The 26,863-nt window shown below is 41.6% G+C and overlaps 1 protein-coding gene across 4 annotated transcripts in view; it reads left to right on the plus strand.

Annotated features, from left to right (window-relative positions):
- The window catches only part of LOC124038243 (potassium voltage-gated channel subfamily KQT member 5-like), a 139,013-nt gene that overhangs the window by 96,232 nt on the left and 15,918 nt on the right, over positions 1-26,863 (plus strand). For 2 of the 4 annotated variants that reach the window (XM_046353857.1, XM_046353859.1), the window contains exons 2-8: positions 2,959-3,055; positions 21,176-21,302; positions 22,377-22,552; positions 22,804-22,929; positions 23,776-23,886; positions 24,136-24,231; positions 26,604-26,698. In XM_046353857.1, the coding sequence (XP_046209813.1) occupies positions 2,959-3,055; positions 21,176-21,302; positions 22,377-22,552; positions 22,804-22,929; positions 23,776-23,886; positions 24,136-24,231; positions 26,604-26,698 (828 nt within the window). The remainder of the gene's footprint in view (positions 1-2,958; positions 3,056-21,175; positions 21,303-22,376; positions 22,553-22,803; positions 22,930-23,775; positions 23,887-24,135; positions 24,232-26,603; positions 26,699-26,863) is intronic. The other 2 variants (XM_046353858.1, XM_046353860.1) reach the window with 1 other exon arrangement.

Genomic DNA, 26,863 nt, shown 5'->3' on the forward strand with positions numbered 1-26,863 from the left:
GGAAGGGGGGAGTTCAGCTCCAGGAGAGGGGAGAGAGGGGACTAAGCGCGGGGACTAAGCGGGAAGGGGGATGAGGGGTTGAGGGGTGAGAGACGCAACACAAAGGTAAATACATAGTGAATTTCTCTCCAAGCCACTTACTAGCATCATCCTCCAGTAGTATCCCTGCTTTTTTCTCGTTTTACCGTCATACCGCACAGATAAAAACAGTCAGACACACATACAGACACACACGCACAGAGAAACAGACACACCAATTAATACGTTAAGCCCCAGAGCTATGTGGAGATTAGATAAGATTTAAGAATACAGAGTGAGTGACACACACACACATAGCAGAGGGTGTGACGAGCAAGTCATCAGACTAAGAGAATACAACATGCATCTTGTTCACTCTTGACAAGATGACAAATTGCCTTTTTACTGCAAATGAAAAATCCCGTACCAGCCACAGAGTGGATTTACTTAGAGAGAAAGAGATATGGAAGAGGGGTAAAAACACAGAAATAAAGATGGAGATGAGCAGGAGAGGAAGATAGAGGAAAAACATTTCTATGTCAACTGCTAGTTCAGCTGGATAAACATCTACAGGTGCAGGATCTTAATTTCACCTATATTGTCACAGCAAAAATAATAACCATGTGTTAGTATGGGTTTTCAGTGAATTTATGTAAATCATGGAGCTCATCTACGTAAGGAAAATTCTCAGCAACAAAAGAGTGGTCAAATTAAGATCCTACATCTGGAATTGGCCAGCAGTTTCCTTCCACTCTGTAAGATTCAGCTGCTTTCTACAGCTCCGTCTCTGTATCTGTTTCTGTCCCCACAGTTGTTCAACTCATTACTTTAGCGTTCTAGATCCTCATACCCCAGGGTACCCCAACTGGTGGCCTGTGGGTCGAATTTGGCCCCCTAAATTTTCTGAGCCAAAAAAATCATTTTTTAATTGTGTGAAATTTTCATTGTTGGACACAAAAGACTCTAAAAACACCAGGAAATCAGCTAAAGTTATTTTCATTTGAGAAATTTGTTCCCAAGTATTCCTACACGTAATAGAGAGACACGTGATCATAAACAAATGTAAGTAAGGTTTGAAATGATTATGTTTTGGTCAAACATTATATCTGTTTGGGCTTCTTGCAGTCAATTTGCAGTCTACAAATTATTTGTAATTATGTTCCGGCCACCCGACCATCCGCTCCAGAAAAAATCGCCCCACGACTAAATCTAGTTGATGATCCCCTAATAGTACAAGGCATGAGTTTAAGGAAACAGTGAAAACAGGGATAGTTTTCTGTATCTGCAGTTTCATCCTCATTACAGTAATAAAGATGTTTTACTACATACAGTTGAATTTAGAAGTTTACATACATTTAGGTTGGAGTCATTAAAACTCATTTTTCCACCACTCCACATATTTCTTGTTAACAAACTATAGTTTTGGCAAGTCTTTTAGGACATCTACCTTGTGCATGACACAAGTCATCTTTCCAACAATTGTTTACAAACAGATGATTTCACTTATAATTAAATGTATCACAATTCCAGTGGATCAGAAGTTTACATACACTAAGTTGACTGTGCCTTTTTAAACAGCTTGGAAAATTCCAGAAAATGATGTCATGGCTTTAGAAGCTTCTGATAGGCTAATTAACATCGTTTGAGTCAGGTGTACCTGTGAATGTATTTCAAGGCCTACCTTCAGAATCAGTGCCTCTTTGCTTGACATCTTGTGAAAATCCAAATAAATAAATCAGCCAAAAATGTGTAGACCTCCACAAGTCTGGTTCATCCTTGGGTGCAATTTCCAAATGCCTGAAGTTACCATGTTCATCTGTACAAACAATAGTATGCAAGTATAAACACCATGGGACCACGCAGCCGTCATACTGCTCAGGAAGGAGATGAGTTCTATCTCCTAAAGCTGAATGTACTTTGGTGCGAAAAGTGCAAATCAATCCCAGAACAACAGCAAAGGACCCTGTGAAGATGCTGGAGGAATCAGGTACAAATGTATCTGTTTCCACAGTAAAATGAGTCCTATATCGACATAACCTGAAAAACCGCTCAGCGAGGAAGAAACCACTGCTCTAAAACCTCCATAAAAAAGCCAGACTATGGTTTGCAACTGCACATGGGGACAAAGATCATACTTTTTGGAGAAATGTCCTCTCGTCTGATGAAACAAAAATAGAAATCTTTGGCCATAATGACCATTGTTATGTATGGAGGGAAAAGGGGGAGGCTTGCAAGCCAAAGAACACCATCCCAGCCACTAATCACAGGGGTGGCAGCATCATGTTGTGGGGGTGCTTTACCCCAGGAGGGACTGGTGCACTTCACAAAATAGATTGCTTCACGAGAAGGAAAATGATGTGGATATATTTAAGCAATATCTCAAGACATCAGTCAGGAAGTTAAAGCTTGGTTGCAAATGGGTCTTCCAAATGAAGAATGACCCCAAGCATACTTCCAAAGTTGTGGCAAAATGGCTTAAGTACAACAAAGTCAAGGTATTGGAGTGGCCATCACAAAGCCCTTACCTCAATCCTATAGAACATTTGTGGGCAGAACTGAAAAAGTGTGTGTGAGCAAAGAGGCCTACAAACCTGACACAGTTACACCAGCTCTGTCAGGAGGAATTCACCCAACTTATTGTGGGCAGCTTGTGGGAGGCTACCCGAAACGTTTGACCCAAGTTTTACACAATTTTATAAATAATTCTTTCTACTATTATTCTGACATTTCACATTCTTAAAATAAAGTGGTGATCCTAACTGACCTAAAACAGGGAATTCCTACTAGGATTAAATGTCAGGAATTGTGAAAAACTGAATTTAAATGTATTTGGCTAAGGTGTATGTAAACCTCCGACTTAAACTGTACATATTTGTGTGTATTATCTGTAGGTGTTATATTTATTATCTAATGTAGAGTTTGCGTGTTTCTCTCACCCAGGTTCATCTTGGTGTTTGGCTGTCTGGTCCTGTCAGTGTTCTCCACAATCCCTGCCCATCAAGACCTGTCCAACCACTGTCTGCTCATCCTGGTGAGTGTAAGGATATACTGCCACTTGCCTTACTGTCCTTGTGTGTGCATGTGGATGTCTCTCTGTTTCTCAGTGGATCAGATCTGTAGGATAATAAACACTATTCTATGCAGAACTCTGTTTTCAATACAACAATTATTGAATCAGTGTCAGAGTCCAGCAGAGTTCCCAAGCAGCATGAGTGCCTTATGTCTTATGCCACTACATTTTCCCTCAAGGCTGCTGGACGTATAAGTAAGAAGTACAGTTGAAGTCGAAGTTTACATACACTTAGGTTGGAGTCATTAAAACTCATTTTTCAACAACTCCACGAATTTCTTGTTTAACAAACTATAGTTTGGCAAGTCGGTTAGGACATCTACTTTGTGCATGACACAAGTCATTTTTCCAACAATTGTTTACAGACAGATTATTTCACTTATAATTCACTGTATCACAATTCCAGTGGGTCAGAAGTTTACATACACTAAGTTGACTGTGCCTTTAAACAGCTTGGAAAGTTACAGAAAATGATGTCATGGCTTTAGAAGCTTCTGATAGGCTAACTGACATCATTTGAGTCAATTGGAGGTGTACCTGTGGATGTATTTCAAGGCCTACCTTCAAACTCAGTGCCTCTTTGTTTGATATCATGGGAAAATCAAAAGAAATCAGCCAAGACCTCAGAAAAAGAATTCTAGGCCTCCACAAGTCTGGTTCATCCTTGGGAGCAATTTCCAAATGCCTGAAGGTACCACATTCATCTGTACAAACAATAGTACACGAGTATAATGGGACCATGCAGCTGTCATACCGCTCAGGAAGGAGTCGAGTTCTGTCTCCTAGAGATTAACATACTTTGGTACGAAAAGTACAAATCAATCCCAGAAAAACAGCAAAAGACCTTGTGAAGATGCTGGAGGAAACAGGTACAAAAGTATCTATATCCACAGTAAAACAAGTCCTATATCAACATAACCTGAAAGGTCGCTCAGCAAGGAAGAAGCCACTGCTCCAGAACCGCCATAAAATAGCCACAGTACGGTTTGCAACTGCACATGGGGACAAACATTGTGCTTTTGGAGAAATGTCCTCTGGTCTGCTGAAACAAAAATAGAACTGTTTGGCCATAATGACCATCGTTATGTTTGGAGGAAAAAGGGGGAGGCTTGCATGCCGAAGAACACCATCCCAACCGTGATGCACGGGGGTGGCAGCATCATGTTTTTGCGGTGCTTTGCTGCAGGAGGGACTAGTGCACTTCACAAAATATGAGGAAGGAAAATGATGGAAGGAAAATGATGTGGATATATTTAAGCAACATCTCAAGACATCAGTCAGGCCGTTAAAGCTTGGTTGCAAATGGATCTTCCACATGGACAATGACCCCAAGCATACTTCCAAAGTTGTGGTAAAATGGCTTAAGGACAACAAAGTCAAGGTATTGGAGTGGCCATCACAAAGTCCTTACATAAGAATGTGTTCTTAACTGACTTGCCTGGTTAAATAAAGGTTTAAAAAATATATTAAAAAATAAATAAAAAAAGCCCTTACCTCAATCCTATAGAACATTTGTGGGCAGTCCTGAAAAACATGTGCAAGCAAGGAGGCCTACAAACCTGACTCGGTCACACCAGCTCTGTCAGGAGGAATCGGCCAAAATTCACTCAACTTATTGTAAGAAGCTCGTGGATGGCTACCCGAAAAGTTTTACCCAAGTTAAACATTTTAAAGTCGACCCTACCAAATACGAATTGAGTGTATGTAAACCTCCTACCCACTGGGAATGTGATGAAAGAAATAAAAGCTGAAATAAATAATTCCCTCTACTATTATTCTGACATTTCACATTCATAAAATAAAGTGGTGATCCTAACTGACCTAAGACATGGCCTTTTTACTAGGATTAAATGTCAGGAATTGTGAAAAACTGGGGTTTTAAATGTATTTAGATAAGGTGTATGTATACTTCCGACTTCAACTGTAAGTAAGCCTTGTCCTAGCCAAATTGGCCCATAGGGGCAGGACTCCTGTCAGAATGAGGCAGCTTGATGTAGAAGTACACCCCCTGGACAGGACGCTAGGACATATACATATACACACAGCATATTTCAGTGTCAACTGTTCCCGTGTCTATACTGGTCCACACCTTTCAGTGTTAAATTAACACACTGCTTGATGTAAAGCCTAATTTACATATTTCCCAGTATGCCTTGCCTTTGGAGTGAATTGTTACCACCCATGACTGTATTTTTTAGTGACAGAGACATGTTTGTTGCATTCATTTATTTTCAGTCCTGTGGCCTTCACCAAGTGAGAACTAAGTGAATAAATGTTTTCACTAAAATTAAATTAAGACTATGTACTTTATTTTCAGGGCCTTGTTTTACCCTAATATATTGGCCTGAAACGCATGGTTTATGGGCCACATCAGGCCTGCAAATCACATTATGCTGGCTTGCAAATTTATGTGTAATTCCTATTGGAATCCAGCCAGAGTGGGAATATCTAACATTTAGATTGTTCATTCACCCACAAACTGCGTTCAGAATGACTCCCAGGGTTGAGAAGACTAAGGTATGAGAATACCTAAAGCATCTAAACTCAGTGGTGTAAAGTACTTAAGTTAACATTTTATTTGACTTCTTTCACTACATTCCAAAGAAAATAATGTACTTTTTACTCCATAAATTTTTTCTGACACCCAAAAGTACTCATTACATTTGGAATGCTTAGCAGGACAGGAACATGGTCTAATTCACACACTTATCAAGAGAATATCCCTGGTCATCCCTACTGCCTCTGATCTGGAGGACTCACTAAACACAAATGCTTCGTTAGTACATTTTGTGTTGGAGTGTTATATTTTTGCACTTTCATTTACTTTTTATACTTAAGTATATTTAAAACCAAATACTTTTAGACATTTACTCAAGTAGTATTTTACTGGGTGACTTTTACTTAAGTAATTTTCTATTAAGGTAGCTTAACTTTCACTCAAGTACAACAATTGGGTACTTTATCCACCACTGTATGAACTGAAACAACCATTTCAGTAACAGGTGAAATAAGTTAAACTAACAGATTGGCTTAGTTTAGAATAATGTATGTTGTTTATTTTTGAGTAGCATAAGATTAATTCATCAATTGATCAATGTACACGCAAAATAATATATATTGAAACAAACTATTCAAAAAATCTACCTGGACTAGAGCATGCTGGGAAATATGATCATATGATGTGTGTGGTTTTGGTTTAACTGGTTATTAACACAAACACTGGGGTTCTTTTACACCAATAAGTGTTAATGTCACACCTGAATCAACACAAAAAAATGTTACACTGAAAAAGCAACGCTAGGTTACCCTGATCAATTTGCTGTGCATATATTTAAATGTGTGCATTTCAGAAATTCAAGGATAGCTGACGTGTGTGCTGAGTGCGTGTGAAGATCCGTATCATGTTTTATCATACACCGCAGTTAGAGCATCCCTGCTACGTTTGGCACTGATGGTTTGCAATCATATGAATTACTCGGTCTGCCTCTAACTGCATCCCATAAGAACCAACAAAGTACATGCTGAGCAAAGTGTATGGATGTATGTGTGCATGCGTGTGTGAACTGTACATGTGTGTGTTGCAGTGAAACAATGTAGACTCATGACTCTGCATACTAATCTTCCTGATTGCTTTCTTGTTATTTCGCAGGACCACAGAAATTAAAACTCAACAATTATGGACATTCCATTTAATCTACTGCAGCTATGCCTTATCAAGTTAGCAATCAGTGATGCTACAGATGTCGGATCTTAACTAGATCACTCTTTTGTCGCAGATAATTTTCCTGTTGCCTCAGGAAATTCAAGTGAGCCTCGTGATTCCTTGAAAATGAGCAGTGCTCGTTTTCTCCATTGGGATCAAGCCTGCTATCAAAATAATATTATCTCTTGCTCATACGGTATACAGTATGCCTAGGTCCTATTACTGCAACATTCAAATGTACAAAAATGTATCTGAAATGCAACCATACACATTCATAACCATAATTTTATCTAGCTTAATAACACAAGATAGATATTGGTCTCTACTCCCCTAGGCTATGACATACAAGTGTGAAGTGTTTCGAATTAACTGTCAAATTTGTGTTCAATCGTAGCTTGGGGTGATCTAGTGGTTAGGGCCCTGAGTGACTCAGTCATATAGCCTCGGCACCTACACGAAGCTGAGTGACTCAGTCATATAGCCTCGGCACCTACATAAAGCTGAGTGACTCACTAATTCATGGCTTTGGATCAAAATAAATAAGTACCAACATTCTTTCTGATAGTCTTTTAATAAGTACATGTTTTGGTTATCCTGACCTGGACGCCATGTATAGTCTCTAAAAGGAAAAATATTACCACTGTCTCTTGCACATGCCATTTTCAATATGGATCCATAACGAAATAATATGGGAATAAAGATCACTGAATGACAGAAATATTGGAGGCTAATGAAGGTAAACAAATAGTTGTTTAATGGAAAAAGTAATGGAAGAGGCAAGTGGAAAAGGGAAAAGACAGCATTCAGAGGTCAAGACGGCACTGCTCTGAGACAAGCATGGGGACTGGTCTTGATAAATCAATGAGATTTTTATTTTCACTGAATCTCCGTTTGGCTATTGGTTAGCCTACAATAAGGGTGTGGAAACTGTCACATTGTACAGCGCCATATTTTCCTAACGGAAACCCTGAGGGTTTCGTTTTTCATTTTTCTTGGAATAGAAACACCATAATATTAATCAAATTAATTAAGCTACATTTAAAATCAATCCAATATACTATGTTCTTACAAAAATGTTTTAAATTCTCTAGGTACAGCTAATATTAAATAAAGTCAAATGCTTCTCGAATATGCCCTCTGGGTGTCAAACTAGCACTAACTAGCATTAATGGCAACACTGTCTGACAATTCAATAACGTGCCATAGAATTCTGCGGTAGCCCGCAAGGTGTGCTGCATTTTGATGCAACTTTTACAGGAAGAACCACTGTGGCATCTTCTGTCTATAAAATGAGCTGCTCGTTATGTGTAGATAATCCTTTTATGTGTAGATAATCCTACAGAAAAAGATGTAGTTTTTTCTTTAGCCAAGGAGAACTGCAAATGTGTTGCTAATGCTCCCAATAACATTGCTGCCCTGAATTGATCAAGCGCTATCGACAAAGGTCAGTGGGAAAACGTTGTGATGGACTACTTTCAGGAGGACGATTGTACCATGCTGACTCTCTTTGACTCTGAAAATTAACCAGACAATGAGGAAATCCCTGATTTAGGTTTTAAAAAATGTTTTAAATGAAAAAGACATTGTAGAGTCTTCTCATGACAGAGATGGGGAAGAAACAGTGATCAACAGTGTTATCGTCACGGAAGAAGTTCACCGAGTTTTGAAATCAGTAGAATGTACGGTAGAAGCATAGTATGATAAGGAGATGAAAAGATAACACAGAAGGCTGTTGTATGAAACACCTGTCTCTGGATTACATCTTCAAACTAAGGGCAACCATAGCATCCGTGACAGAAAGGGAGAAAGATTTGATGATTCCTATGGCATTGCTCACGGTCAGTGTAAACCAGAGTGACTTGACACAACGGGCCAAGCAAGCTGTACAAACAAAACGGAAACCACACAGGACGTCTTATTTAATTAAAAGGGTTGCAGTCTGCCGTGAAGCATTCATCCAGGTAAACAGGTAAGAGTTTAGCTACATTTTCAGATATTATACGATTCTAATTTTGTCAGAATTTTTTTAAATTGCAAGTTAGAGCTTATTGTTACCTAGCTAGCTGGCATTAGGTGGCATTCGCTAGTTAACATTAAGTGTATGATCTGTGTAGTAATATTATCTCAGAAATCCATTTTCATTGCTAGTTATAGCCTAATGTTAACATTGAACCTATTTGGTTAACTTTAACTAGCTATGACAATCGGTTTGTATTGCTAGTACTCTAAAGATTGGGTTTATGGTTAATTGTTTAGCTAGCTGCACCAAAGTCAATGGCAGGACAGAAACAGGCTCTCTGAATATAGATTCCCTTGTTCGTGCTTGATTCGGATGGACCAGATCACCACTGGTGGCGGGTTCCAAGTCATCAGCACTATCTGCAGTGCCTCTATGGACATTCACATGACTGTCTTCTAACACACATGCCATACGTTGCTCAGCCACTTTACCCCTGATTGTGTGCATATAACTACCTCATCACAAGTATCACTTATATTGTTGTTGTACATACTGTATATTATTTTGTTCTCTACTGGCATTGATACTTGTTACATTTTTCTTTATATTGGCATTATTTTTGATATTGCTACTATGCAAGTAACCATTTAGCTGTACTCTACACATTCTGTAGAGACCTATCCACTTAGCAAGATGTGGCTGGGGGTTATATCATTTCTTTCACATGACCCATCAATTTAGACAGGTGTGTCTGGGTAAATTCCATCTAATATTTAGAAAATATTTTTCTGGACACTTTGTTTACCTGGAATGTTTCCTTATTGTAAGATACTACTTTTAGTCTTAATCTTTACCACACTACATGACCTCACAAGTGAATCCTTAAAGAGATGGGTGGGGCTAAGGCTTTGGAGGGTGTGAACAATGCTGAATGGGTGCAGACAAAAGAGCTCTCCAGTAATTGTACCAAAAATATTCTATGGCCATTTTCTCAAAGTGGGGTTACAAGTTCAAAGCAGAATTACTTTCCCATTGTTCCTCAAATGCAGTGTATTATATACAATTTTGTAGCTCTGAGTCTCTACTTTTATCTAATGTAAAAAACACAATTTCACTTTCAATTATTATTATTTTTTGTTGTGAATTTTACCCCCCAATTTCATGTTATCCAATTGTTTAGTAGCTACTCTCTTGTCTCATTGCTACAACCCGTACGGGCTCGGAAGAGACGAAGGTTGAAAGTCATGCATCCTCCGATACACAACCCAACCAAGCCGCACTGCTTCTTAACACAGTGCCATCCAACCCGGAAGCCAGCCGCACCAATGTGTCGGAGGAAACAACGTGCACCTGGCAACCTTCGTTAGCGCGCACTGCGCCCGGCCCGCCACAGGAGTCGCTGGTGCGCGATGAGACAAGGATTTCCCTACCGGCCAAACCCTCCATAACCCGGACGACACTCGGCCAATTGTGCGTCGCTTCTCGGACCTCCCGGTCGCGTCCGGTTACGACAGAGCCTGGGCGCAAACCCAGAGTCTCTGGTGGCACAGCTGGCGCTGCAGTACAGCGCCCTTAACCACTGCGCCACTCGGGAGGCCCAAAATTTCACATTTTAATACATAAGCCCGAATCAAGGCTGTTGTTCACACATGGACATTTTAACCCCGATCTTGTTTAGAAATTACTATACCAGACACTTTTGGATAACATAAATAAACAAATAAAATAACAGTAGGTTACACCAACATTAGTTTTCATTCATACAAAGTGTTGGTTAAATTGCCACAGTAGATTTGTCATGCTACAAAATGCTCATCAAATAGATGCATCGCCTTTAGGGCTCCATTTTTGGCTGGCGTTAATGTGGTGTACTAGTGTCAAACGCACGTTAGTTTGCAATTTCGTCATGGAAAAAAAACTAGCACTGGCATTTTCCAGCCCTAACACCAGATTCTGCATTTTACCTGTCTAACATCAGCACACTTGCGATTAGATGGGAGGGGTGGAAAATATTTGAGGCGTGTCCTTAAAACCTCTTAAGGATCGCACCCTTTAAAAAAAACTTTTAGCCTAAAATGACATTGTTTTGCGGAGTGGAACGGGAACCCGAGCAGACTCAGACGAGGAGACTGGGATGAAGTAACCAAGGTATTTTTTGACATAGAGGGGACATGGAGTGCAGGTCAGGAGAAGCTCGTGCAGGTTGCTGGAAACTAGGAGCGGAGGCTGAGGCTGGCGCGAGAGGGGTTGAGACAGGGTAAGCAGGCCGGAGGGGAATCCAGGGGAGTAGTAGAGTGGGGAATCCAGGGCAGAGTAGTAGGATGAGGAGACGTAGGACATGAGACAGGAAACAGAGTCAGACCTGGCAGAACTGTAGAGGAGAGGAAAACAGGCACAACAGGATCTGAATAGTAACAAACAGCTAGAAATGTAGACTGACTGAGCAGAGATTACAATCTGGCAGTGTGGAAGTGGCAAGGTTGAGTATTTGTAGAGGTTTTGATTATGGAACAGGTTGCAGCCGGTGGATCTGCTCTGACCCCAGCACACCTGTATCTGCCCACATAATCACACACACACAGAGAGAGTGCAAGAGAGAGTACTGGGGGAGGGGTGGCAGGTCAAGGAGACACAGGATGAAAGGTAGAGGGCATTGCAGGAGCAGATTTGACAGACATACCCAAATCTAACGGCCTGTAGCTCAGGACTTGTAGCAAGGATATGCATATTCTTGATACCATTTGAAAGGAAACACTTTAATATTTGTGGAAATGTGAAATTAATGTAGGAGAATATAACACATTAGATCTGGTAACAGATAATACAAAGGGAAAAAAGTGTTTTTTTTTCTCTCATTATCTTTGAAATGCAAGAGAAAGGCCAAAATATAATATTCCAGGTTAGGTGCAATTTCAATTTTGGCATCAGTGTTTGTGCAAAGTATTAGACTGATTCAATTAACCATTGCATTTCTGTTCAAAATGTTGTATCAAGACTGCCCAAACGTGCCTAACTGGTTTATTAATAGATGTTCATACTGTAACTGTGCACTTTCCTCAAACAATAGTATGGTATTATTTCACTGTAATAGCTACTGTAAATTGGACAGTGCAGTTAGATTGATATTTTTAGCTTTCTGCCCATATCAGATATATCTATGTCCTGGGACATGTTCTTGTTACTTAACACCTCAGGCTAATCACATTAGCCTATGTTAGCTCAATCTTCCTGAGGGGGGGGGGGGGGTTACACCGATCCTGTAGAGGTTAAAAATCCAAAGTGCTAAGTTCAGGCAGTGCTGGTAGGGAAGACCAACCAAAAGCTGGTTTTAGCGGTAACGCAGTTGGTTATGCAATTAAGAGCGTCTGATAAATTACTTAAATGTAAATGTAAATGTAATTTTGACAGCGGAAACGCAGCCTATCCAGCCGGGACACACACTGCCCATATGCGCATGGAACAAGATGTAAAAACCAAGTATAGCCTACCCTCCTCTCAATGAAGTCTGTTTTCTTTTTGTCCTGCCAAATGTAATCAAGTAGCTCGTCAAGATCGTCGATAAAGTGTTTGGCTCGTGAGACTGCATGGAAATACATTTTATTTACCAAATCTTTATTAAAATATCAAGTTGGAAAGGAGCAAAACAGTGAGCTGATTTTCTCTTTTTATCTATGTATTATAGGCAGGCCTACGTTATTTTAGCTATGCTTTCATCGTGTGTAAAGCCCCATCCATGATGTACAGTGGTTCCTCCTTTAAAAGTTGCATGCTTACACCACAGGACTTAGAGGTATCCAGCGTCACGGCTTCATTGCTCCAGACCACCACAAGTGGGAGTTAGAGAACTCATTATGCATTTGGGTCCCAAGGTTTTTATATGACCAATCATATTGAGTGGTTCGAATGACGAATTTGACGTGAGCCACCGCTCCCTGGTGACTTTATTCAGCAAAGATGGCTGACAAAATGTAAATGTAAGTCATTTTAACGTCATACCGATTCAAGCAAAAAAAATACAATTGAGAGGAAAATGTTAGTTAATCTAGAGACAAATGATTGTGTGTATTTTTTTGTCATAAAGTTCATTTACGAATATTGCTATTTAGCAAGTTTTTTTCTGTCATATCCAATACCAGGTGTAATACCAGGTCAAACTCTCATTCTGTGAATAATGCTGTGTCTGCATGTATGTATTACAATTATACACTTCAACAGTGTTTACTGCTCCTGCTCCTGGGACATCAATGATTACACATTGTAACTATGCAATAGACTAGAAACGTGATTGAACTAAAGACTGCTTTGTAATTCAGATATTCTCACAGATCCTAATGGAAAATGCCCCTTAGATATCCATTTAGAGTCCTCCAATCCTATTCGTGTACAGTGGGGAGAACAAGTATTTGATACACTGCCGATTTTTCAGGTTTTCCTACTAACAAAGCATGTAGGGGTCTGTAATATTTATCATAGGTACACTTAAACTGTGAGAGACGGAATCTAAAAAAAAATCCAGAAAATCACATTGTATGATTTTTAAGTAATTAATTTGCATTTTATTGCATGACATAAGTATTTGATACATCAGAAAAGCAAAACTTAATATTTGGTACAGAAACCTTTGTTTACAATTACAGAGTTCATACGTTTCCTGTAGTTCTTGACCAGGTTTGCACACACTGCAGCCGGGATTTTGGCCCACTCCTCCATGCAGACCTTCTCCAGATCCTTCAGGTTTCGGGGCTGTCACTGAGCAATACGGACTTTCAGCTCCCTCCAAAGATGTTCTATTGGGTTCAGGTCTGGAGACTTGCTAGGCCACTCCAGGACCTTGAAATGCTTCTTACGGAGCCACTCCTTAGTTGCCCTGGCTGTGTGTTTTGGGTTGTTGTCATGCTGGAAGACCCAGCCACAACCCACCTTCGATGCTCTTACTGAGGGAAGGAGGTTGTTGGCCAAGATCTCGCAATACATGGCCCCATCCATCCTCCCCTCAATATGGTGCAGTCGTCCTGTCCCCTTTGCAGAAAAGCATCCCCAAAGAATAATGTTTCCACCTCCATGCTTCACGGTTGGGATGGTGTTCTTGGAGTTGTACTCATCCTTCTTCTTCCTCCAAACACGGCGAGTGGAGTTTAGACCAAAAAGCTCTATTTTTGTCTAATCAGACCACATGACCTTCTCCCATTCCTCCTCTGGATCATCCAGATGGTCATTGGCAAACTTCAGACGGATCTGGACATGCACTAGCTTGAGCAGGGGGACCTTGCGTGCGCTGCAGGATTTTATTCCATGGTGGCGTAGTGTGTTACTAATGGTTTTCTTTGAGACTGTGGTCCCAGCTCTCTTCAGGTCATTGATCAGGTCCTGCCGTGTAGTTTTGGGCTGATCCCTCACCTTCCTCATGATCATTGATTCCCCACGAGGTGAGATCTTGCATGGAGCCTCAGACCGAGGGTGATTGACCGTCATCTTGAACTTCTTCCATTTTCGAATAATTGCGCCAACAGTTGTTGCCTTCTCACCAAGCTGCTTGCCGATTGTCCTGTAGCCCTTCCCAGCCTTGTGCAGGTCTACAATTTTATCCCTGATGTCCTTACACCGCTCTCTGGTCTTGGCCATTGTGGAGAGGTTGAAGTCTGTTTGATTGAGTGTGTGGACAGGTGTCTTTTACACAGTTAACGAGTTCAAACAGGTGCAGTTCATACAGGTAATGAGTGGAGAACAATGTCCTGTTAAAAACAGTGTAGGTCTTATTTATTTAACCTCTCTAGGGTATGTGGCCAACATCCAGTGAGATTGCAGAGCGCCAAATTCAAATACAGAAATACTCATTATAATAATTCCGAAAATATACAACTATTTCACATAGGTTTAAAGATTAACTTCTTGTGAATCCAACCAAGGTGTCAGATTTAAAAAATGCTTTACGGCAAAAGCATACCTTACGATTATTTGAGAACATAACCCAGCAGACAAATCATTACAAACAGTAACCAGCCAAGTCAGAAATAGAGATAAAATTAATCACCTACCTTTGATCTTCATATGGTTGCACTCAAAAGACAGTCATTTATTCAATAAATGTTAATTTTGTTCGATAAATTATCTTTATATCCAAAAACCTCCGTTTTGTTCGCGTGTTTTCTTCAGTAATCCACAGGCTCAAAGGCAGTCACAACAGGCAGACTCTCATGATTTACTAGGAGTGGTGGGTGGAATCAGGCGCAGAGAGCAGGGTTCAGTAGATTGTCAATTTATTCTCCGGCGCACAAAAACGGTCACGCCAACACACAGAGCGCATACAATTGACCAGCCCAAACACAGGACCAAAATAGTCCGGAGAATAACCACACGAAAACCACCATACAACAGAGTAACAAAAACAATCCCCCACAAAACAAGGGCAGGACAACCTACTATATATAAGGACGCCAATTAAACTAAAATACACACAGGTGAAACTAAGAAGACAAAACCGACAGACAAACAAAAAAGGGATCGGTAGTGGCTAGTAGGACGGTGACAACGACCGCCGAGCACCGCCCGAACAGGCAGGGGAGCAAACTTCGGCGGAAGTCGTGACACAGACAAAAAAATCCAAATAGTATCCGTAAAGTTTGTAGAACCATTTCAAACGATGTTCATAATCAATCCTCAGGTTGTTTTTAGCCTAAATAATCGATAATATTTCAACCGGACGATAACGTCATCAATATAAAAGGTAAACAAGAAAGGCACTCTCTCAGTCACGCGCATTAAAAAGCTCTGTGACACGGCAGGGTTCACTCATTCAGACTGCTCTTACTCCCTCATTTTTCAGAAGACAAGCCTGAAACAATTTCGAAAGACTGTTATGGCAAGGCGATCCCCGAGGGGAACTCCACCCCCCATTCAGCTGAAAAGGTGGCGCAGGTAATTCAATGGCTGGGTCTTTAAGCATGACAATGTTCCCCAACACACCGCCTGGGCAACAAAGGAGTGGCTTCGTAAGAAGCATTTCAAGGGGTCCTGGAGTGGCCTAGCCAGTCTCCAGATCTCAACTCCATAGAAAATCTTTGGAGGGAGTTGAAAGTCCGTGTTGCCCAGCAACAGCTCCAAAACATTACTGCTCTAGAGGAGATCCGCATGGAGGAATGGGCCAAAATACCAGCAACAGTGTGTGAAAACCTTGTGAAGACTTTTGACCTCTGTCATTGCCAACAAAGGGTATATAACAAAGTATTGAGATAAACTTTTGTTATTGACCAAATACTTATTTTCCACCATAATTTGCAAATAAATTCATTAAAAATCCTACAATGTGATTTTCTGGATTTTTCTTTTCTCATTTTGTCTGTCATAGTTGAAGTGTACCTATGATGAAAATTACAGGCTGACTAAATACTTTTTTGCCCCACTGTAAATCAATGAGATTTTTATTTTCACTTCATCTCCATTTGGTTATTGGTAAATTAGGATAAAGAAATGTTATGCTCTTAGTGTAACCTTTATATAATTAGGCAAGTCAGTTAAAAACGAATTCTTATTTTTCAATTACAGCCTACTCCTTCCTCGTGCCCGGCGAGGATTCTTTAGCTAAACAGCCCAGTACTTTACTGCCGACCATCACGTTGTACAGCTCCATATTTTCCGTTCCAGCAAGTGCCAGTCAAAAGTTTGGACGCAACTACTCATTCCAGGATTTTTCTAAATGTTTACTATTTTCTACATTACAGAGTAATAGTGAAGACATCACAACTATGAAATAACACATATTGAATCAGTTAAGAACAAATTCTTATTTACAAGGACAGCCTACTCCTTCCTCCCCAATGGGAATTAGAACCCCGCTCTCCCACATGCCCCACATTCTGTAGTGCAGACATGGCCTGATCCCTTATGTAAGGAATTAGACACTTCCCCATGTTTACTAAAGTATGTATTGTAGACTGCACAGTAGCCTAATAAACTAATAAAACATTTCGTTAATAAAATTATGATAAAAAATACTCTTTCAAAATGCAGATGTTGATTTGGTTATGGATCCATAAAGAATTAATATGGGAATAAATATCCCTGATTTACAGAAATATTGGAACAAAGTTGTCTAATGAAGGCAAACAATTTAGAATCCTCCAATCCTGTAGCCTACTCCTGACCGTCACTTTGGACAGTGTCATATATTCAATTCCATCCGAACGGAAACCCCGAGGGTTTTATTTTTTATGGAATAGAAACACCATAATATTAATCAAATTAATTAAGCAAGTACCAGTCAAAAGTTTAGACACACCTACTCATTCCAGGAATTTTCTTTATTTTTACTATTTTCTACATTTGTAGAACAATAGTGAAGTCAACACAACTATGAAACAACACCGGTCTCCCGCATGCCCTGCATTCTGTAGTGCAGACATTGCCTGATCTCCCTTATGTAAGGAATTAGGCACTTTCCTATGTTTACTATAGTATGTATTGGTGACTGCACAGTAGCCTAAAAAACAAATAAACACATTTTGTTAGTAAAATAATGATAAAAAATACTCTTTAGAAATGCAGATGTTGATTTAGTTATGGATCCATAAAGAATTACTATGCAAATAAATATCCCTGATTTACAGGAATATTGGAACAAAGTTGTCTAATGAAGGCAAACAATTTAGAATACTCCAATCCCGTAGCCTACTCCCGACCATCACGTTGTACACCGCCATATTTTCCATTCCACCCTAACGAAACCCTGAGGGTTTCTTTTTTCTCTGAATAGAAACACCATAATATAATTCAAATATACTATGTTGTTACAAAAAAGTCTTTAAATTCTTTGGTAATGCCAATACGGAATACTATCAAATGCTTCTCAAAGATGCCCTCTGGTGGTCAAACTAGCAATAGTAACAGAACAAATGTCTGACCTGTAAGTACCTGTAAGTGTATTTAGACATGGCCTATTTAAAACAATTTGTTGACTCCTTTTGTTTAGAATTTGATTAGAATTATTTGCTCTCTGTCTTTAGGCCGTATCAATAACGAATGTAATATTGTCCATGCTCTCACATAAGGCAATTTACAGTAGGCCTAACCCCTATATCAGTGCTATTGCTATGTATATATTTCAATATTGAAGCCATGAAATTACTTAGAACAATGTGGACTGCAAACAGGTTCAAGTTAACATATTTAGCAAAGATGGGACAGGTTTACATTTTTTTCTGTAAACCTGAATTGGAGTTGATTCGAAGGCAATACATAAAATACCATAAATACATACTTGAAGCAACCATGTATTTAGCCATGGAGCACATTCTGATTGGCCAGTGAGGGGCCAACCCACGTCACACCCACAACTTGTTTATTCATCAATAAAAATAAATAATAACTAGATAACAAATTGGTGTTGCCTGTTTTGCATTTTATTTTGGCATTAATATGTGTCACATATCAGTTTGCAAACAATGTAAAACCGAGATAATAAAACCGCATACAAACATGGTCTGTTTTTTGCTTTCTTGAGTAAGGCAGCTCAAAAATGCAGGTGTTTCAGCCTAGTTCAGTGCTTTCTGTGGTGGTGGGGCAGCCAGCAGAAAATACGGAGCGTAGGTGCTGGTAATGTTCTCTAGTTGCTCCGTGAATGGCTCAGTCTTCTGTCACTCATGGAGACACAACATCACTGCCAAATCTAAGGGTAGAGCTCTAAAATTCAAGCCCCTTGGATGCTGCCATAGAGTTAGAAGTACCCATTAGAAGTACCCATCCAAGAAGGCTCGAGGTCGTTGGCCACAGATACAATTTTGTCAAATCACGTTATATCCACAGTAGCTTTGATTTCAAAATCTTAGCTAGCAGTCATCATCATGAATCAAGTCGATAATCTACTGGCAAATCCTTTTTAATCCTTGTCATGTGAAGATCATTAATGAAGAAAAATTATAGATCAAATGTATCAGTGCTTATCGGCCACTGGACATAAACATTACACAACAAGTTGAAAATTACAAATTCAGCAATGAGTGGTTTGTAAGGAATCAGTGGCTAACTGCAAGCATTGCAAAGCAATCACTAGCCTGCTACTCAGTGGAGTGGCTGTATGGTCCAAAGTCTGGGTTTAAGGGTCTCTTCTAAGCTTAAAATGAAAACATTCAACTTTGGCCATGCTGTCAATCCAGCATGATTTCTGCCCCACTCAAAACAACTGTTAACTCGGGACTGGGAAATCTGACTTCAGTGAGTTCAAGACAATTGGGAACTCAGGCGAAAACGAGCTCCGACTGGGAAAATACGCTTTGAACGGTCATCCAACTCAGAATTGTAAGTCATAATGATGTCATCATAACTTAGTTTTTTTCAGAGTTCCCAGTTGTCTTGAAAGCACCATAAATCCAGAGAATGCCAGACTTTTGATGACAAAATTTGCCCACAAAGGACCACCACGCCACCTTCCTGTTCAAGTGGGTACAGCACAACAAGGTCAGTCCAAAAATGTTTGTATGCTGCTGCATAAATTATGTAATATGCCTGGGAGATATGCATACTGTAGCTAAGAAAGTAATACTAAGTGTATGTTGTGTAATAAGCTGTAAATAGCCCATGTGCCTCACCCCAATAATTGTGTCTATTTTCTCCTCTTAATTTCGCCTACTGTTCTAACTTGGTGGTGCACGTGTAGCCTATGACCTGTTTTAGAGAAATGTAATCATCAAATATTTCATTTTCTGCTTATGTGGCACCTTTATTTATCCTACGGTTCTGAATTGGTGTACAGGGAGAACACTGTAAGAATGGCCCATGCTCTGAATTCTGTCACTGTACATTTCAAAAGTGCTGAACAAATAGTTATATTGACTACGTCCGCCCGAGCTCGCTCATTAATGTCTTAATCGAAATTACGGATTGCCTCTTATCCTGATTGTCTCTTATTGCCTCTTATCTACTTGTCGTTCCCTTATGCCATTTTTTGTACATCTCAATTGTCAGTAGAATAGTAGAATACATCCCCTTAAGCCTCCCCTTAATCTTATCTAGCTAGATAACGTTATAGTTATTGTAGTGGTCTGGGTGTATCTGGTGCAGAGCTGTCAGGTGCAGGACAGCAGAGATGAGTAACACAAGTAACTTTACTCCAATTTCCCAATAACATGTCGTAATACCGAGCCCCCAATAACGGACCGAACATACATAAAACAATCACGCACTGAAGGCCCCTCGCCCAACGCCTCGAGTTCAGTATAACCCGAACAGCATACGCCGGGGCCCCCACGATGTCCAGAGAGGGTGGATGAACCTCCAGCACCTCAGACTCCTGGAGTGGACCAACCACCACCGGCCTGAGGAGAGACACATGGAACGAGGGGTTAATACGGTAATCGAGGGGAAGCTGTAACCTGTAGCAAACCTCGTTCAGTCTCCTCAGGACTTGGAATGGCCCCACAAACTGCGGGCCCAGCTTCCCGCAGGGCAGGTGGAGGGGCAGGTTTCGGGTCGAGAACCAGACCCGGTCCCCCGGTGCGAACACCGGGGCCTCACTGCGGTGGAGGTCGGCACTCGCATTCTGACGCCTCACGACCCGTTGCAGGTGCACATGAGCGGCGTCCCAGGTCTCCCCCAAGTGCTTAAACCACTCGTCCACCGCAGGATCCTCGATCTGGCTCTGATGCCAAGGTGCCAGAACCGGCTGATACCCAAGTACGCACTGGAAGGGGGAGAGGTTAGTGGAGGAGTAGCGGAGCGAGTTTTGGGCCATCTCTACCCAGGGGATGAACACCGCCCACTCCCCCGGCCGGTCATGGCAATAAGACCGCAGAAACCTACCCACATCCTGGACACTGGAGCGGAGTGGGCTCTCGATGTCTGCGTCCAGCTCCCACACCACTGGTGCCACCAGGCAAGAGGCCGGAAGTATGGGAGTGTGATCAATGGACCGCTCCTCTGTGTCATACATCTGGGGCAGTGCGTCTGCCTTAGCGATCTGTCTTCTACAATTTAGAAAATAGTAAAAATAAAGAAAAACCCTTGAATGAGTAGGTGTGTCCAGACTTTTGACTGGTACTGTATAATAAAACTGTCTACCCCATACAAATATTATTATAATCTACATAAGAATTCACACAAGATGAGGTGTAGCCTACATTGGCTACTTGAATTGACGCCCAGCGGACCTGCAGTCTAAGTTACTGTAAACACCACTTCTAACTGCCCCCTGGCGGCTATTCTAAATATTCAATATTCATCCAAATCCTCCTGCTGCAGGATTATTCTGCGACAGATAGAGGGTCAAATGAAGATCCAACATCTGTATATTGATTATTGGATATCATTATTAATTGCTGGCTTTTCGATTCAACTGTCTGGTATTTACAGCATATTGAGCTTTTGCCCCTTGCCTCTTGACTCTCAATAATGGGTTGCAACTGTGTGTGTGCTTGTGTGCGTGCGTGTCCTGTAGGAGTTTGTGATGATCGTGGTGTTTGGGCTGGAGTACATCATCAGGATATGGAGCGCAGGCTGCTGCTGTCGCTACAGGGGATGGCAGGGACGCCTCCGCTTTGCCAGGAAACCCTTCTGTGTCATAGGTAACTGTGTGTGTGTGTGTGCTGCACTGCAAAGGTGCTATCACTCCACTGAGAGATGCAGCCTGATTACTAGAAATAGACTTAGATTTCGACATTTGAAAATGTCCTGATGTCGATATATGCCTTCCTCGTGGTTCACAAAAAATGAAAAACAGTTGCTCAACACTGGGCTCAAACTCATGATGCTCAGAGCCAAAGTGCACTGCTCAGACCACTGCTCTACGGCAGTTCACAATGCTCTAGCAAGTCGTGAGAATACTCGAGGATACTTGATGGAAACAGTGCTGGTTGGTTTGTGGAGCCATCCCCGAACCATAGCCTTAGGTTAGGTTGACAGATGACGTACTTCAATACACAAACAGAAGAAACAGAAGCTGGCGTTGAGTTCTCATAAAAGAAGGATAAATACAGTTTACAAGAACACAGATCACTATCTGTTTCTTCTCCCAATAAAGACTAAAACCAGCCACGGTTAGAGTTTCAGAATTTTAAATGTGTTTGCTGAAATGTGATAGATGTGAACTGGAGCGAAACACACTATCATCCCAGTGTACTGTAGGAGCAGTAGAGGTTTGTATGTTCTTCAGGACTCTCTCCGTGGCCCTAAGGATGTGGGTTTGTGTGAACCCTCTTTACCCCTCGCATTCTCCCTTTATCTATCCCTCATACTCTCTCTCCTTTCTTCTCGGATTGTGTGAAAGTGAATACTAGGTACATTAGATCCATGTGATGACTCCTCCAGTACACTGTGTCTATTTTCTTAACCAGTCTCAGAGCTCCAGATCAACACAGTTTGTGGCCCCGGGCCCCCTCTACTCTCTCTGGTGTTGGGCTCCAGCAGCCTGATGAGTGGGGGACATTTTCACAGAGCTGGAACGTGGAGATGTTACCCACAACTACCATACCATTTCAAATCCTTAACTCTCCAAAACTTATTTGGAACATGTTGTACTGTCATGTGTATCACTCATATGCAGTGCACTACATTATCATTAGACTCTCATGAAAGTTTACAAGACTGTAAATACTACAAAAGTATTGAAGTTGGTTTTATCTCTTTCTGTCTCTTTCCAGACATAATTGTCCTCATAGCTTCCATTGCTGTGGTGTCCGCTGGTAGCCAAGGTAACATCTTTGCCACCTCAGCATTGCGTAGCCTTCGCTTCCTGCAGATCCTGCGGATGGTGCGTATGGACCGCAGAGGGGGCACTTGGAAACTACTGGGATCTGTAGTCTATGCACACAGTAAGGTACAACCAAATTTGTAGTCCAACAGTCTGGCCTAGATGGTCCTATGTACTCTGATCTTCTTAAAGAAAGAAAAGGATGTGCTCCCCCTCTACTGTCTGGTTCCTCTCATGTTCTTCCTAGTGAATCTTTCCTTGTCTCTTTCACTACAACTTGCTCTTTAAGGGTTTAGGACCTAGTGGCTATTAGGCTACACATCCAATACAGTGAGATTTGATGTATTTGTTTGAGCATAATCTTTGATTTCCTATAGGAGTTGGTGACAGCCTGGTACATTGGGTTCCTGGTGCTCATCTTCTCTTCGTTCCTGGTCTACCTCGTGGAGAAGGAGTTCAACAAAGACTTTGCCACCTATGCCGATGCTCTGTGGTGGGGCACGGTGAGTCTACACACACACGCAAACACACACACACACGCAAACACACACACACACACACACACACACACACACACACACACACACACACACACACACACACACACACACACACACACACACACACACACACACACACACACACACACACACACACACACACACACACACACACACACACACACACACACACACACACCACATCACACCACACACACACACACACACACACACACTCCACACACTCAATTTAGATTGATCAATATGTTTCAACGTAGCCCATACCAATATTCACAGGACGGAGGTTTAATCAGCAGATACAAAAAAAAAATAACCAGGACATCTCTGAAAGACAAAAAGAAAGAGTAGCTTTATATTCATTACTGGATTTGCCGACCAGTCTATAATATGACCTTAAGACACCTTAATGACACCGCTACAAGATCATGCTTGGCTGGTCTTCAAACACCTCCCAGGCGCTACTCTGCTAGACCTTATACAATGTCAACACAATTAATGAATGCCCACGGCTTCAGACGTGCTAACATGACCCAATCGATAAATGTAATTTCCAGTGTCTGTCAGGCGAGACTGAGGTATTAGATGTGCAAGGGGAGACAGGGACTGGAAGAGAAAGGGGGTCAATGAAATATACAACACACACACACAAGTACAGTGTTATTCAATCCTGGTCCTCAAGAGCTCGATACAGTGTGTTTTTCTATTCAGAAAGTACATTTCACTACCTGAATTGACTGAATTGAACATTTTAATTGACCCAAAATAATACAAACTGGCATTGTGGGAAAATAGTTTTGTGACCTCTGACCTCTGTGTGTGTGTGAACAGATCACCCTGACAACTATCGGTTATGGAGACAAGACTCCTCAGACATGGACAGGTCGTCTGATCTCAGCTGGCTTTGCTCTGATGGGAATCTCCTTCTTCGCCCTGCCTGCCGTGAGACACCCACACAACCACATGCGCACACATACACACACACACAATTTGACGATGATTGAACGTGGTCCATTGTGTGTGTGTGTGTGTGTGCGTGTGTGTGTGTGTGTGTGTGTGTGTGTGTGTGTGTGTGTGTGTGTGTGTGTGTGTGTGTGTGTGTGTGTGTGTGTGTGTGTGTGTGTGTGTGTGTGTGTGTGTGTGTGTGTGTGTGTGTGTGTGTGTGTGTGTGTGTGTGTGTTGTGTGTGCAGGGTATCCTGGGCTCAGGTTTTGCCCTGAAGGTACAGGAACAGCACAGACAAAAACACTTTGAGAAGAGGAGGAACCCAGCAGCCAGCCTCATCCAGGTACACAACACACACAAGTCTATCACCAGATATGATTTAACTGTTCTGTGTGCGTGAAATTGCCCACGTGTACGTGTGTTTGTATCAGAGTGTGTTTGAATAAAATATATATATATTATGTGTGTGTGTGTGAAAACACGTGCACGTTTGTGTGTGAGTGTGTGCGCGTGTGTGTGCATTTGATATCTAACCGTAGCTAAGACTCTTTGTCCTCTCTCAGGTCCAAAGGCAATACAGGGCTGATATTTATGAGCTGTTTCCACCAGAGCTATTCCCAGGGTGGATTTACCTCTACGCCAAAGCTCATCCTAACAGACAAGCCTCGGACTATTAAAATACACCATCAACTCAACATAGACAATAAACTCCACAAAGCAAACACACAGATCTTGTTTTTATAGAGATTTTGCCATCAAGCAGAAAAAAACGATTAGGCTTCTCGTTTGATTCATATATTTAGCTCCCTTTTTCCATTGCTTTAAGGCCTGCAAACAGTCAACTAATTTAGCATTGTACTCTATTTATCCTATCTGTATAGTATGGCTGAGTTGATGTGGAACACTTCTAACCAGATATGTTTTATCCACAGACGGACTTCCAGTATTCAGTTGGATGTGTTATCGCTGTTGTTTCTTTGTGCTGGTCTTTCACTATTGTGTCCCCTTTGTTCTGAACAAAAATATAAATGCAACATGTAAAGTGTTGGTCTCATGTTTCATGAGCTGAAATTAAATATCCCAGAAATGTTCCATACTCACAAAACGCGTATTTCTCTACCCTAAGCCACCTTCAATGTTGTTTAAGAGAATTTGGCAGTATGTCCAACCGGCCTCACAACCACAGACCACATGTAACCACGCCAGCCCACGACCTCCACATCTGTCTTGTTTACCTGCAGGATAGTCTGATACCAACCACCTGGACAGCTGATGAAACTGTAGGCGTGCACAACCAAATATTTCCTGCACAAACTGTCAGAAACCATCTCAGGGAAGCTCATCTGCGCGCTCGTCTTCTAAGCAAGGGTTTTGACCTGACTGCAGTTTGGCGTCGTAACCGACTTCAGTGGGCAAATGCTCACCTTCGATGGCCACTGGCACGCTGGAGAAGTGTGCTCTTCACGAATGAATCCCGGTTTCAACTGTACTGTACCGGGCTTGCTGATATCAGCATTGTGAACAGAGTGCCCCATGGTGGCAGTGGGGCTATGGTATGGGCAGGCATAAGCTGTGGACATCGAACACAATTGCATTTTATTAATGGCAATTTGAATACACAGAGGTACCATGACGAGATGCTGAGGCCCATTGTCGTGCCATTCATCCCCCCATAACCTCATGTTTCAGCATGATAATAATAATAATAAAATAATATATGCCATTCATCCCCCATAACCGTATGGGTGGTCATGTTTCAGCATGATAATGCTACACAGGACCACATAATGCACGGCCCCATGTCAAAAAAGGTCTGTACACAATTCCTGGAAGCTGAAAATGTCCCAATTCCTCCATGACCTGAATACTCACCAGACATGTCACCCTTTGAGCATGTTTGGGCTGCTCTGGATCGACGTGTAGGACTGCGTGTTCCAGTTCCTGCCAAAATCCAGGAACTTTGCACAGCCATTGAAGAGGAGTGGAACAACATTCCACACGCCTGATGAAAACATTCAACCAACAGGCCTGATGAAAGGCCTGATGAAAAAGCCTGAATCACTCTATGTAAAGGAGATGTATTGCACTGCATGAGGCAAATGGTGGTCACACCAGATACTGACTGATCCATGCCCCTACCTTTAAAAAAAATATATAGATGCATACCTGTATTCCCAGTCATGTAAAATCCATAGATTAGGGCGTATTTATTTCAATTGACTGATTTCCTTATATGAACTTTAACTCAGTAAAATCTATGAAATAGCTGCATTTTGCTTTTATATTTTTGTTCAGTATACTGTATGTGTGTGTCTGTCTGTGTATGCGTTGTGCACCTCTGTGTTTATGATTACGTGTACCCCATCTCCTCACCATGATGCTATTCCTCCCGTCGATGTGTGTCTGTCTTCGTGTGTCAACTCGTACCCCAGGCGGCTTGGCGGCTCTACTCCACTGACGGTGCTCGTCCCAACCTCAGTGCCACGTGGCAGCACTACCAGGGTGCCCTCTCCCCCTTCAGGCATGTATCCCCCCCCTCCCCCTGCCCCATGATGCCTTGATACCACCGGTTTTACTAATCACTCTCTTTTTGTTTTCTTTCTGTTTCCTTTCATTCTCCCTCCCTCCCTCCCTCCGGCCTTGTCTTACAAAACATTTCTCCCCCCCTTCTCCCTCCTTTGTCTTTTTCTTTTGTTTTCTGTTGACTGCACGTAGTGTGTCTGGCGTAGTTATGCTGCTGATGAGAACTCGGTTTCCATAGCTACCTGGAAGCCTCATTTGAAGGCGTTGCATACCTGCAGTCCTGCAAAGTAGGTAACACCTAAAGTATGGCTGCTGCTCTGCTCTTTTCCTATTTGGTCTCTGTGCTCTTCCAGCTTTTTTTCACAATTTCATTCTCTGCTTTTTTAGTGGCCAGGTGTCTTTTTTAGTTTAATCAGCAACTACGTTTGACATTCCTCTGTATACTTATCTAT

This window comes from Oncorhynchus gorbuscha, linkage group LG06 (genome assembly GCF_021184085.1).
Source record: "Oncorhynchus gorbuscha isolate QuinsamMale2020 ecotype Even-year linkage group LG06, OgorEven_v1.0, whole genome shotgun sequence".
Classification (NCBI taxonomy): Eukaryota; Metazoa; Chordata; class Actinopteri; order Salmoniformes; family Salmonidae; genus Oncorhynchus; species Oncorhynchus gorbuscha.